Source organism: Hyla sarda, chromosome 10 (assembly GCF_029499605.1).
Source record: "Hyla sarda isolate aHylSar1 chromosome 10, aHylSar1.hap1, whole genome shotgun sequence".
Lineage (NCBI taxonomy): Eukaryota > Metazoa > Chordata > Amphibia > Anura > Hylidae > Hyla > Hyla sarda.
The window spans coordinates 139,432,145-139,446,947 of NC_079198.1; the positions used below are offsets into that span (position 1 = coordinate 139,432,145).

Here is a 14,803-nt window from a genome sequence, read left to right on the forward strand (position 1 = left end):
ACCTGTTCTGATTGGGAGACCCCCGGATTTACCTGCTCTGATTGGGAGACCCCCGGATTTACCTGCTCTGATTGGGAGACCCCCGGATTTACCTGCTCTGATTGGGAGACCCACGGATTTACCTGTTCTGATTGGGAGACCCCCGGATTTACCTGCTCTGTTTGGGAGACCCACGGATTTACCTGTTCTGATTGGGAGACCCCCGGATTTACCTGCTCTGATTGGGAGACCCCCGGATTTACCTGCTCTGATTGGGAGACCCCCGGATTTACCTGCTCTGATTGGGAGACCCCCGGATTTACCTGCTCTGATTGGGAGACCCCCGGATTTACCTGCTCTGACCGGCTCATACAGTTGCGGGCCTGGTGCTCCACCAAGTTCTCCTTTCTGAAGTAACATTTCCTGCATTTCTGACATTCGAACGGCTTCTCTCCCGTGTGCTTCCTGCAAGTAAAGAGAGAACTTAATGACCCCATTAATGCATCTACCAAGTGATACAGCACTATATGCCTTAAAGGGGTATTCCAGAGAAAAACTATTTTTTTCATATCAACTGGCTCCAGAAAGTTAAACAGACTTGTAAATTACTTCTATTAAAAAAGCAATCCTTCCAGTAGTTATCAGCTGCAGAAGTTGAGTTATTTTCTGTCTGACCACAGTGCTCTCTGCTGACACCTCTGTCTGTCTCAGGAACTGTCCAGAGCAGGAGAGGTTTGCTATGGGGATTTGCTCCTACTTTGGACAGTTACTGAGACAGACAAAGGTGTCAGCAGAGAGCACTGTGGTCAGACAGCTGATAAGTATTGGTAGGATTAAGATTTTTTTAATATAAGTAATTGACAAATCTGTAACTTTTCTGGTTACAGACTACAAACCAACCCTGTGTAGTCAGACCCTGCTGCCACGTATTACTCTCTTCTATTTGCCCCTCACTTTTTTGCTACTTTCCCCAAACGTGGACTTATTCTGCTAACATGGCAGAAGCCGGGTCCTGTGTTTTTGGGATGGTCGGTCCCTTCAGACTGCGCAGCGAGCAGCTCAGCGACTGCTCCCGGGTGCTCCTGACCCTGATATTTCTCCATTACCTATTATGGACTTTCAGATAATATTTGCTGAGGAATTTCTTGTGACATATGGGACATTCCACCGGAGCGTTGGCGTTTTTCTTGCTCTTCAGATCTCCCCCGTCTAGGGCGGAGTCATTGTTAGACGGTTCTAAGGGGGCGATCTTCTTGGACACACAGTTCCTCCTCCTGGGGTTTGGGGTCTTCTCCAGGACGTAGTCTTCATCTAGATCGTTCTGAATGTAGTCGGCCTCCTCTGACATGACGTCATGGATCTGATCCACCTCCAAATCCCACTGAAACAGAAGAGACAGCGCGTGTAAGGCCGGGTTCACACCACGTTTTTACAATACGGTTCCCGCATCAGGTTTTTGGATGAAAAAACGGATTCCTCAAAACCGGACTAAACTGTATCAAAAACAGGTTTACAAATTTTAACCCGTATACGGTTTGAAAAATACATTCGGGTGCATCCATTTTTTAAGGAAAAAAAACGTATACCGTATTTTCCGCCGTATAAGACGCACTTTTTCTTCCCCAAAACTGGGGGGGGGGGGGGGGAGTTGGTGCATCTTATACGGCAAATACACATTAAAACCCTGTGAAATCATGGCGTCCCGAACAGCTTACAGGACACCGGGAGGGACCTTACCTGCCTCCTCGGTGTCTGCTCCGTGCCGGGATCCCCTGCATGGCCGGCATTCTCCTTCGTCGTCATCACGTCGTCGCGCACGCGGTCCCGTCATCCAATAGGAGATAGGAGCAGCGTGCGTAGCGATGTGATGGCGGCGACGGAGAGCGAGGATACCGGGCAGCAGAGACGTTACGGAGCGACGGGGACGCGGCGACAGCGATGGAAGGTGACATCCAGGGCAGCGGTGACGGGTCCAGAGCGGAGGGGACACGTGAGTATTACCTCCTATACCAGTGGTCTTCAACCTGCGGACCTCCAGATGTTGCAAAACTACAACTCCCAGCATGCCCGGACAGCCAACGGGTGTCCGGGCATGCTGGGAGTTGTAGTTTTGCAACATCTGAAGGTCCGCAGGTTGAAGACCACTGTCCTATACTTTACATTGCATTTGGTTCAGAATCTTTTTTTCTAGATTTTCATCCTGTGCGTCTTATATGGCGAAAAATACGGTACATTTTTAACTTTTCACTCTCTTATGAATAAAGTTGCACTTGTTTGATTGAAATTCCAAGAAAAAAAACTGTGTAAAGTCAAAAACCGTATGGTGAAAACCGGATGGAACCAAACGTACATACGGTTCTGTGCGGTTCCCAATGACTCCCATGTTAAAAAAAAAAACGTATACGGTTTCAATACAGTTTTTCACCCGGACCAAAAACCGTGGTAGGCTGCGGTTTTGGGTACAGGAAAAAAAAAAACTATAAAACCGGACAAGACGCAAAACGGATGCATCTTTTGGCATAAGGTTTTCAATGGAGAGTCAATGCATACGGTTTTCAATACGGTTCCGTACGGTTTTCAAATTGAAAACGTATACGGGAACTGTATTGCAAAAACGTGGTGTGAACCCGCACTAAGTCTGGAGGAGCGCTCTCGGGCGGGATCCTATATGGACTTTATTGGGGGGACTCCAGGCGGCCATCATTTGATCATCTGTAGAATGCGGCAGAAAACGTGGTATTACATTGCATTATTGTCAGGGTTAAAAGGGTTTTCCAAGAATAGATAAACATTGCTTCATTCTTCCAAAACAGCGCCACCCTCTTTCCTCAGGTTACGTGAAATAGGGATCGATATTCCGGTATAAGTTATCGGCTATTTATCCCCCCGCGACACCGCTGCAGATCATTGATTTAAATCAATGCACTGCAGTGGCTTTTGCGGTGCCATAGGCCGCCGCCACCCGCTTCTCTCCCCTAACTGTCCGGGGGGTCCTGAGACCTATCACCACCAATGCTCCCCCCACCGCGCCTAGGGGTGCCTCCAGCTGTTGCAAAACTACTACTCCCAGCATGCCCGGACAGCCGTTGGCTGTCCGGGCATGCTGGGAGTTGTAGTTTTGCAACAGCTGGAGGGCCTACTGTAGGTATAGTATATTATATAGACCCCTGTCCATCCCAGACCCCTGACTCACCTTCCCAGTTGCTGCAGGGACCGTCCGGGGAGGGTGTTCCGGGCCATCCATCCTTCCTGTAGTGTCCGGCGGCATTCCGGGTGGAGGGTGAACCGGTCCGGGCTGTCCTTCTCCGGGGATCCTCTTCTCCACTCCGGGCAGGCTCCGGCCTAGTAACGCTGCATAGACGCCGATGCGCAGCGACGCACCTGACGTCACGGCGTCTATGCAGTGTACTAGGCCGGAGCCTGCCCGGAGTGGAGAAGAGGATCCCCGGAGAAGAAGGACAGCCCGGACCGGTTCACCCTCCACCCGGAATGCCGCCGGACACTACAAGAAGGATGGATGGGCCGGACCACCACCATTACGGGTAAGTTTAGTTTTTTTTTATTGACTCGGAGGGTGGGGGAGGGGCCCGACCGGTATAGCGGTATGGGCAAAAATCCATACCGTGGGAGAAAAAAAACCCGGCATCTGGTTCATACCGTTATACCGCCCAGCACTACGGTGGGGGGTGCGACGCGGTGCGGTGGGTCGGGGGGCGGTCGCGGTGCGGGTCAGGCGGTCGCGGTGCGGGGCATTATTGGCTTATCGGCAAGGTAATTGCCGATACCGATAATGCCCAAAATCGTGATTATCGGCCGATAATATCGACCATACCGATAATCGGTCGATCCCTAACGTGAAGTATTACAACTCGGCTCCATTCACTTCAAACAAACTGAGCTGCAATACCACACACGACCTGAGGACAAGGGTGGTGCTGTTATTTATATGTATGTATGGATAACTTCTCTAGGGCCCCCAGACATGTGTCGGCCAAACCAATCATGGCCAACCACGTGATGTGTATGGAGGCCTCCCGGCAGATATCACCATGCCCAATACTTGTGTATAATCCCCCACCAGAAGACTATAGCAGCAGCTTACCCCCATCCAAAACAAAAAGTGTCATTCAATGCATTCATCTGTTAGGCTATGTTCACTAGGCTATGTCCCATTCATTTCAATAGGATTCTGCTGCTCAGTTAACGTGGCAGAATTTCTGCACCAGATGTTTCTTGTGCGGAAATTCAGATTCCGACGTCCGCAGAAATAGACACGTCTATTCTTCCTGGGGAGTCCGCAGGCAAATGCATTGCTGTCTATGGGACGGCGCATTTCTGCCGGCGCACCGCTGCCAGTGGAAATATTCAGTGCGGACATTCCACCGTGTAAACATATCCTTAGGATGGAGAAGGCGAACCACATTACCTCCATGCAACCCCCGCCGGCACCGACACACTGCTCGCTCTTCTGTCCTCTTCTTAGTCGCTTGAACTCTCGGCTTTCCGTGCCGTCCGCGCCGATATCTGGATTTTTTTGCACATTTTCCTGGAAGGGTGAAGGGGGTGAGGTCTCCTCTGTTTCCGGCAGCAGGGATAGACCGCCGCCGCCACTGTCCTGCCCGTTAATTTGTTCAGGGGGGACATCAGAACCGGCAAGGACATGGCTGAGTTCCGGAATCCCCTTTAAGGCCTCCTCCTCCCCATCAGACCCCTCGGCCTCCTTCAGGTGTCCATTTAAAGTCTCCAGAGCACCGGACCCTCTAAAATATTCTTCGCTTTGATCCAGCGGAGGCTGGAACCTCTCACAGACCTCGACCGCTTCGAAGATGGAGAGCTCCTTGGAGGCCAGGAGAACCTTCTCCACGTTGTGCTGCGACAGAACCAGCTCCCCGGTGTATAAGAAGTCCAGGAGGACACCGATGACCTCGGAGAAGCGCTCATGGAGGACGATGCTGGGGGAGCCGCCATCTCCGTACAGACTCTGGAAGAAGTGACTGCTGCAGGCCAGAATGCTCCAGTGCGCTCGGAACTGGAGGCCGCCTACCAGCAGCGTGGCGTCACAGTACCGCCCGTCTTCCCTCTGCTTGTTGAGAGCCTGGAGGACTTTAACGCTGTGCTGGATGAAGGCATCGTCCATGGTCTGCGGGAAGGAAGAACAATGTACCGTAAGGACGTCTCCGCGGCAACACAGATGGCACAGGGGGGGGGGGGGGAGGGGATGGCACGGGGGGGGGGGATGACATGGTGGGGGGGGATGACATGGTGGGGGGAGGTGATGGCATGGGGAAGGGGATGTGATGGCACGGGGGATGGAGGGGGATGTTATGGCACAGGGGGGGATGACATGGAGGGGGGGGGGTGAGGCACGGGGGGAATGTGATGGCACGGGGGGGGGGTGACAAGGAGGGAGGATGAGATGGCACGGGGGGGATGACATGGGGGGGATGTGATGGCACGGGGGGGATGACATGGAGGGGGGATATGATGGCACGGGGGGATGGAGGGGGGATGCTATGGCAAGGGTGGGATGACATGGAGGGGGGATGTGATGGCACGGGGGATGGAGGGGGGATGTGATGGCACAGGGGGGGATGTGATGGCACAGGGGGGGCAGATGGAGGGGGGATGTGATGGCACGGGGGGATGTGATGGCACGGGGGGATGGAGGGGGGATGTTGTGATGGATGTGATGGCACGGGGGGGATGGAGGGGGGATGTAATGGCACGGGGGGATGGAGGGGGGATGTTGTGATGGCACGGGGGGATGGAGGGGGGATGTGGGGGGGATGTGATGGCACGGGGGGGATGGAGGGGGGATGTAATGGCACGGGGGGATGGAGGGGGGATGTGATGGCACGGGTGCAGGGGATGGAGGGGGGATGTGATGGCACGGGTGCGGGGGATGGAGGGGGGATGGGGATGTGATGGCACAGAAGAGCAGCGGCCATATTTCTAATGCTGATACAGTTATGGCGTTGTGCGTTGTAGGACGTGTAACATCATACGTGTGATTGGCGGTACGTCTCACCAAACTGGGCGCGTCTAAAAATGGAGTCACCGACATCGGAAAGCTGAAGCCCTGATATATAAACCTATTGCAGTTCCTGCACCCGGATAAGATGGATGTTTTATATTCTGTGAATGTTCTATAATATGTAAATATTATCTGTATTAGAACTTTTCACATGTCAAAAGTTTTCATCAGTCAGGGTCTCAGTGCTGGGACCCCCACCGATCGGGAAGAAGAGTACCCTTAAACCAGGGTGCCTCCAGCTGTTGCAAAACTACAACTCCCAGCATGCGCTCAGTGTAAGTGACATTATACCAGGGTGCCTCCAGCTGTTGCAAAATTACAACCCCCAGCATGCCCGGACAGCCTTTGGCTGTCCGGGCATGCTGGGAGTTGTAATTTTGCAACAGCTTGATGAGTTGCCCATAGCAACCAATCAGATCGTTTCTTTCATTTTTGAAAAGGCCTCTGAAAATGAAAGAAGAGATCTGATTGGTTGCTATGGGCAACTCAACAACTTTTCCTCTGGACGGGTATTGATGAATTTCCCCCAATATGTAGTGAATACTGTATGTGTGTGTGAACAGGGCCAAAACAGATGCCAGGTAATGTACATGCACGTGTCCTGTATCCAGTATGTGTGCTCCAGGCTGTGCTGGGACTTGTAGTTCCCACCAGGGATCCCCTCACCTGTCCTCAGGTCCCCGCTTTTCCCCATCCAGCTCCTCAGCTGCTTCCGGCGCGCAACTATCGCGAGATCCGGGGGACATCCCGCCGGAGGCGCCATCTTTGCTGAGGCACTGTGTAGAAACGGCGGGCGCCATGTTGGAGGCGGAAAGTAACTGGGAGAGCACCGGGAAGCAAAACACTGATGGTATCTGTAGAATAGAAAACAGAATATCACGTAGGTGACAATGCACACTATAGAAAATCGCACGAAAATCGCACATAACGGACTGTGATATCTCCGAGAACAGCAGCGCCACCTGGTGGCCGCATCTCGTGCCGCAGCGCCATCTAGAGGCGGGATCAGGTGCCGCAGGTGCTACGGAGTTCTGTGCGGGTTGGTACTGTTCACACTTGTGTATTTGGCTGCGGATTTTTTATCATTGATTTACCAGCGGTAAATTCATAACTAAATAAAGTGTGAACTGTACCCCAAAAACAAAAGAGATATTATGAATGTAACGCGCAGTCCATGGTCATAAGGAAGGGGACGGCGAATCACGCAAAATGATTGAAAGCAACCGCTTTTATATATGTATGTTTATTTAAGGGGTCTGATCTGGGGTCTGTATTAGTTTAGGGGGTCTGGGGTCTGTATTAGTTAAGGGGATCTGTGGTTTGGTTTATATTAGTTTAGGGGGTCTGGTCTGGGGTCTGTATTGGTTTAGGGGTCTGGTCTGGGGTTTGTATTAGTTTAGGGGGTCTGGTCTGGGGTCTGTATTAGTTTAGGGGGTCTGGGGTCTGTATTAGTTTAGGGGATCTGTGGTTTGGTTTATATTAGTTTAGGGGGTCTGGTCTGGGGTTTGTATTAGTTTAGGGGTCTGGTCTGGGGTCTGTATTGGTTTAGGGGGTCTGGTCTGGGGTTTGTATTAGTTTAGGGGTCAGGTCTGGGGTTTGTATTAGTTTAGGGGGTCTGGTCTGGGGTTTATATTAGTTTAGGGGGTCTGGGGGTTTGTATTAGTTTAGGAGGTCTGGTCTGGGGTCTGTATTAGTTTAGGGGGTCGTCTGGTCTGGGGTTTATATTAGTTTAGGGGGTCTGGTCTGGGGTTTATATTAGTTTAGGGGGTCTGGTCTGGGGTTTATATTAGTTTATGGGGTCTGGTCTGGGATCTGTATTAGTTTAGGGGATCTGGTCTGGGGTTTGTATTAGTTTAGGGGGTCTGGTCTGGGGTTTATATTAGTTTAGGGGGTCTGGTCTGGGGGTTTGTATTAGTTTAGGAGGTCTGGTCTGGGGTCTGTATTAGTTTAGGGGGTCTAGTCTGGGGATTATATTAGTTTAGGGGGTCTGGTCTGGGGTTTATATTAGTTTAGGAGGTCTGGTCTGGGGTCTGTATTAGTTTAGGAGGTCTGGTCTGGAATCTGTATTAGTTTAGGGGTCTGGGGTTTTTATTAGTTTAGGGGGTCTGGTCTGGGGTTTGTATTAGTTTAGGGGGTCTGGTCTGGAATCTGTATTAGTTTAGGGGTCTGGGGTTTGTATTAGTTTAGGGGTCTGGTCTGGGGTTTGTATTAGTTTATGGGGTCTGGTCTGGGATCTGTATTGGTTTAGGGGTCTGGTCTGGGGTTTGTATTAGTTTATGGGGTCTGGTCTGGGATCTGTATTAGTTTATGGGGTCTGGTCTGGGATCTGTATTGGTTTAGGGGTCTGGTCTGGGGTTTGTATTAGTTTAGGAGTCTGGTCTGGGGTTTGTATTAGTTTAGGGGGTCTGGTCTGGGATCTGTATTAGTTTAGGGGGTCTGGTCGGGGGTCATAGGGAAGAAGGCAGCAAATTATGCTAAATTTCAGGTAACTAATTTTATTTGTGTATGTGTTTAGGGGTCTGTATTTATAGGGGGGTCTGTATTAGTTTAGGGGGTCTGGTCTAGGGTCATTGTTCTTTAGGGGTGTGGTCTGGGGTCTGTATTTATTCTGGTGTTTTATCTGGTTTTGTATTTGTTTAGGGGCCAGTGTTTTTTAGGGGTACTGCATTAGTTTAGGGGGTCATTGTTCTTTAGGGGTGTGGTCTGGGGTTTGTATTTATTCTGGTGTGTGATCTGGTTTTGTATCTCTGCTGGCCGCCATCTTCACTCATTGGACCCCCGCAATTGTGCTGGGGGTGGTCTGATGAGTGTATCTAAGCAACTGCTTTCGATGCTGTAATCAGTTTTAATGATAGCTACTAAAGAGTTAATGGCAAATATCAGTTTGTGGCGCTAATTTTATGTTATTGGTGACAATGCTCGAGCACATTTGTATTGGTGCATTATAAATACCACTTTTTAATTTCCCACGTTTAGTAGGTGTTCTGTTGGTTTGTACCAATTTGAGTGCACAGCGCTATATATAACTAAAGAATTATTATTATTATTTTTTATTATTATTATTTATAATAAAAGAATAAATCTTTGTAAATACAAATACAATTCCCATCTAGCCATTTCTATTCATTGAGAAGCGTCTGTGTGTCCTGATCTGTTATCAGCGCCTGCAGGAGTCCTCCCGGGGTCCCTTATTATTATTGTCCTTATTACGGTGATTTGTGATGTCATTATCCAGCCATCTGTATTATTGATCCCCGGGGACTGATCTCCTCTGTCCCTTTGTCTTTTTCAGATCTCTTATATCTCCATCCTGGTGGTTGAGTATATACCGGATCCTCCATCCTGACCATTCACCAGGTCACCAGCTATATGGATTTCCAGGTGAGTAGATCTTAAAGGGGTACTCCGCTGGAAAACATTTTTTTTTAAATCAACTGGTGCCAGAAAGTTAAACAGATTTTTAAATGACTTCTATTAAAAAATATTAATCCTTCCAGTACTTATCAGCTGCTGTATGTTCCAGAGGAAGTTCTTTTCTTTTAAAAATTATTTTCTGTGTGACCACAGGGCTCTCTGCTGACACCTCTGTCCATTTTAGGAACTTTCCAGAGTAGGAGCAAATCTAGTAGCAAACCTCTCCTACTCTGGACAGTTCCTGACATAGACAGAGGTGGCAGCAGAGAGCACTGTGGTCACACAGAAAATAATTTTTAAAAGAAAAGAACTTCCTCTGGAACATACAGCAGCTGATAAGTACTGGAAGGGTTAAGATTTTTTAATAGAAGTAATTTACAAATCTGTATAACTTTCTGGCACCAGTTGATTTAAAAAAAAAGTTTTCCAGTGAAGAACCCCTTTAAGGGCTCCAGAATTAATTTCATTCCACAAATAAGTCAGAATTTCCTAACAAGAGTTTCTGTAGGTCAATGGTGTCATGTGATAAATCTTCTTTCGTCTTCTTTTTTTAATTAGTATTTGTCTTTATCGGGCACCGATCATGGGGCTCAGCCTTGTAGTTTTATTATTGTTTAAATTCTGTTTGGGCAAATTCTGGTGCAAACAGAATTTGTGGTGCACAACCTGACAAAACATGTCGGGTTTAAAATAGTAAATCAGGGCCATTATTTTCAATGGGGATTCCACAGTCCCATTCACATAGCGGAATTACCGCATTCTGGATTACTCAAAATTATAAATCACGTGGAATCAGTTCAGAGCCCTATTGAAGTTAAAGGGGTATTCCAGCAGAATATTTTTTTTTTCTATATCAACTGGCTCCAGAAAGTTAAACAGATTTGTAAATTACTTCTATGAAAAAATCTTAATCCTTCCAATAATTATCAGCTGCTGAAGTTGAGTTGGTTTTTTCTGTCTGATAACAGTGCTCTCTGCTGACACCTTTGTCTTTTCTCGGGAACTGCACAGAGTAGAAGAGGTTTGCTATGGGGATTTGCTTCTACTCTGGACAGTTCCTGAGACAGGTGTCATCAGAGAGCACTTAGACAGAAAAGAACAACTCAACTTCAGCAGCTCATAAGTACTGAAAGGATTAAGATTTTTTAATAGAAGTCATTTACAAATCTGTTTAACTATCTGGAGCCAGTTAATATATTTATATATATATATATATAAGTTTTTTAATTTAAGCAGAATCTGTGTTTTGAAAGCACAGAAATTTCGCTCGGATTCCGCTGTAATTCTGCAAAAAATTCTGCAAAACAGTGAAAAATACGCAGTCAGCTTTTCTGAGTGAAATGTGAGCAGAAAATCGTAAATTCTACTGTGTGAACATAGCCTAGGAGCCATAACTTTTTCAGGTTTCCACCTACAGACCAATAGGAGGGCTTGTTTTATGCGGGACCAATTGTACGGTCATCACTCATATTACCACAAAATCTATGGCAAAGCCTGTGAAAATTAATTGTGGGGCAAAATTGGAAGACAAACCACACACACACAATTTTGCCCTTTTTTGGGGACTTTCTGGTAAAAAAAAATAAATAAAGTAATCTTTATTCTACGGGTCAATATGATTATAGTAATACCCAACTTGTTTTTTTGTTTTGTTATGTTACTGCTAAACATAATGGGGGAGATTTATCAAAACCTGTGCAGAGGAAGAGTGGTGCAGTTGCCCATAGCAACCAATCAGATTGCTTCTTTCATTTTCCACAGGCCTCTTTAGAGGCCTGTGGAAAATGAAAGAAGCAATCTGATTGGTTGCTATGGGCAACTGCACCACTCTTCCTCTGCACAGGTTTTGATAAATCTCCCCCAGTATGCTTAAAGGAGTACTCCATAACTAGATATCTTATCCCCTATCCAAAGGATAGGGGAAAAGATGTCTGATCGCGGGGGTCCCACCGCTGGAGCCACAGGCGATGCTGGGAGTTGTAGTTCTGCACACACTACGGCACCACAGGCGATGCTGGGAGTTGTAGTTCTGCACACACTACGGCGCCCCAGGCGATAGATCAGTGCTCTATTTCAGTACATACACTTTATTGTTTTACTGATCCTTAAAATGTCTAATAAAATACAATTATACAAATACAAATGTGGGAAATAGTCATTTTTGTTTTTTGGCCAAGCACACCCTGACTTTTCAGTTTCTTTCCAGAATTTATTTTATTTATTTCGGTGCACTCTTTGATTTAAAATTTTGGAAAGCGCGCGGCAATGAGACACAAAAGCGTCCTTGTGAAAATAAGTTTTATTTATTCATTATTTATAATCTTATATTAATTGTGCATCATAACAATAGAAATATCAGGGAACAAAAGAATTCGTAAACAATTTAGTCCCACAAGTGGCTCGTAAAGGGCCACCATGTATTAAATCTGGTGCAGTCAAAGGACTGGAGCTGTTGCCGATAGCAACCAATCACACCACCGCTTTCATTTTCAGTTCTGCTGTGGAAAAATTGAAACTGAAACCTGATTGGTTGCTATGGGCAACAGCTCCAGTTTGTGGTTTGTGGTTTTCCATATACTAGTATCCGCAATCTGTGGACTGGGGGTCCCATCAATCCCACTGGGTTGCCCTGAACTGGACCCTTAAAAATCTTTCCAGAACAAATATTGTCCTGCGAGAGATAGAGGACGTTGTGTAACGTCTTTATAAAAGACAAATAACTTCTATATAACACAGGGCCCAACAGATTTAGGAGCCAGGATGCCGCACGTCATATGATCAATCATTAGTGTCCCCTCATCTCCCTGGTGTCACAGTAATTACTGTCCCCTCATTTCTCCCTGTGCCACGGTCATTAGTGTCCCCTCATCTCTTCCCGTGTCACAGTCATTAGTGTCCCCTCATCTCTCTCTGTGTCACAGTCATTAGTGTCCCCTCATCTCTCCCGTTGTCACAGTCATTAGTGTCCCCTCATCTCTCTCTGTGTCACAGTCATTAGTGTCCCCAGATCTCTCCCTGTGTCACAGTCATTAGTGTCCCCTCATCTCTCTGTCACAGTCATTAGTGTCCCCTCATCTCTCCCTATGTCACAGTCATTAGTGTCCCCTCATCTCTCCTTGTGTCACAGTCATTACTGTCCCCTCATCTCTTCCTGAGTCACAGTCATTAGTGTCCTCTTAACACCCCTGTGTCACATTCACTAGTGTCCTCTCAACTCTTTGATGTCACAGCCATTACTGTCCTCTCTCTCCTTGGTGTCACTGTCATTAGTGTCCCCTCATCTCTCCCTGTGTCACTGTCATTAGTGTCCGGTCATCTCTCCCTGTGTCACTGTCATTAGTGTCCCCTCATCTCTCCCTATGTCACAGTCTTTAGTGTCCCCTCATCTTTCCCTGTGTCACAGTCATTAGTGTCCCCTCATCTCTCTCTGTGTCACAGTCATTAGTGTCCCCTCATCTCTCCCTGTATCACAGTCATTAGTGTCCCCTCATCTCTCCCTATGTCACAGTCATTAGTGTCCCCTCATCTCTTCCTGAGTCACAGTCATTAGTGTCCCCTCATCTCTCCCTGTGTCACAGTCATTAGTGTCCCCTCATCTCTCCCTGTGTCACAGTCATTAGTGTCCCCTCATCTCTCCCTGTGTCACAGTCATTAGTGTCCTCTTATCTCCCCCTGTGTCACAGTCATTAGTGTCCCCTCATCTCTCCCTGTGTCACAGTCATTAGTGTCCCCTCATCTCTCCCTGTGTCACAGTCATTAGTGTCCCCTCATCCCTCCCTGTGTCACAGTCATTAGTGTCCCCTCATCTCTCTCTGTGTCACAGTCATTAGTGTCCCCTCATCTCTCCCTGTGTCACAGTCATTAGTGTCCCCTCATCTCTCCCTGTGTCACAGTCATTAGTGTCCCCTCATCTCTCCCTGTGTCACAGTGATTAGTGTCCCCTCATCTCTCCCTGTGTCACAGTCATTAGTGTCCCCTCATCTCTCCCTGTGTCACAGTCATTAGTGTCCCCTCATCTTTCTCTGTGTCACAGTCATTAGTGTCCCCTCATCTCTCCCTGTGTCACAGTCATTAGTGTCCCCTCATCTCTCTCTGTGTCACAGTCATTAGTGTCCCCTCATCTCTCCCTGTGTCACAGTCATTAGTGTCCCCTCATCTCTCTGTGTGTCAGTCATTAGTGTCCTCTTATCTCCCCCTATGTCACAGTCATTAGTGTCCCCTCATCTCTCCCTGTGTCACAGTCATTAGTGTCCCCTCATCTCTCCCTGTGTCACAGTCATTAGTGTCCCCTCATCTCTCCCTGTGTCACAGTCATTAGTGTCCCCTCATCTCTCCCTGTGTCACAGTCATTAGTGTCCCCTCATCTCTCTCTGTGTCACAGTCATTAGTGTCCCCTCATCTCTCCCTGTGTCACAGTCATTAGTGTCCCCTCATCTCTCTGTGTGTCAGTCATTAGTGTCCTCTTATCTCCCCCTGTGTCACAGTCATTAGTGTCCTCTTATCTCCCCCTGTGTCACAGTCATTAGTGTCCCCTCATCTCTCCCTGTGTCACAGTCATTAGTGTCCCCTCATCTCTCCCTGTGTCACAGTCATTAGTGTCCCCTCATCTCTCCTTGTGTCACAGTCATTACTGTCCCCTCATCTCTCCCTGTGTCACAGTCATTAGTGTCCCCTCATCTCTCCTTGTGTCACAGTCATTAGTGTCCCCTCATCTCTCCCTGTGTCACAGTCATTAGTGTCCCCTCATCTCTCCCTGTGTCACAGTCATTAGTGTCCCCTCATCTCTCTCTGTGTCACAGTCATTAGTGTCCCCTCATCACTCCCTGTGTCACAGTCATTAGTGTCCCCTCATCTCTCTGTGTGTCAGTCATTAGTGTCCTCTTATCTCCCCCTGTGTCACAGTCATTAGTGTCCTCTTATCTCCCCCTGTGTCACAGTCATTAGTGTCCCCTCATCTCTCCCTGTGTCACAGTCATTAGTGTCCCCTCATCTCTCCCTGTGTCACAGTCATTAGTGTCCCCTCATCTCTCCTTGTGTCACAGTCATTAGTGTCCCCTCATCTCTCCCTGTGTCACAGTCATTAGTGTCCCCTCATCTCTCCCTGTGTCACAGTCATTAGTGTCCCCTCATCTCTCCCTGTGTCACAGTCATTAGTGTCCCCTCATCTCTCCCTGTGTCACAGTCATTGGCAACGGTTGTCACATGACCGCTGCAGGCTTTGGAGGTCACTCTCCATACTCCTGAGTCCGCTGCTCATGTAACACCGGAGCACCGATCGCAGATTCAACAGGTAGATCAGTGCGGAAACAGAGGCCAAGGTAAGTAAAGCAGTTTTTTTTTTTTTTAAAGATGGACAACCCATATTGGAAAGGGCTG

The 14,803-nt window shown here is 48.0% G+C and overlaps 1 protein-coding gene across 3 annotated transcripts in view; it reads right to left on the reverse strand.

Moving 5' to 3' along the window:
* Positions 1–6,920, reverse strand: part of ZBTB48 (zinc finger and BTB domain containing 48) — a 30,609-nt gene extending 23,689 nt beyond the window's left edge. Inside the window, exons 1-4 of one of the 3 annotated variants that reach the window (XM_056544445.1) lie at positions 6,680–6,920; positions 4,406–5,119; positions 1,086–1,360; positions 333–444 (exon numbers count right to left, since the gene is read on the reverse strand). In XM_056544445.1, the coding sequence (XP_056400420.1) occupies positions 333–444; positions 1,086–1,360; positions 4,406–5,116 (1,098 nt within the window). In that variant the 5' untranslated portion in view covers positions 5,117–5,119; positions 6,680–6,920. Of the gene's footprint in view, positions 1–332; positions 445–1,085; positions 1,361–4,405; positions 5,120–6,007; positions 6,308–6,679 lie in introns of those variants that run through there. The other 2 variants (XM_056544444.1, XM_056544447.1) reach the window with 2 other exon arrangements.
* Between the last annotated feature and the right edge of the window lie 7,883 nt (positions 6,921–14,803).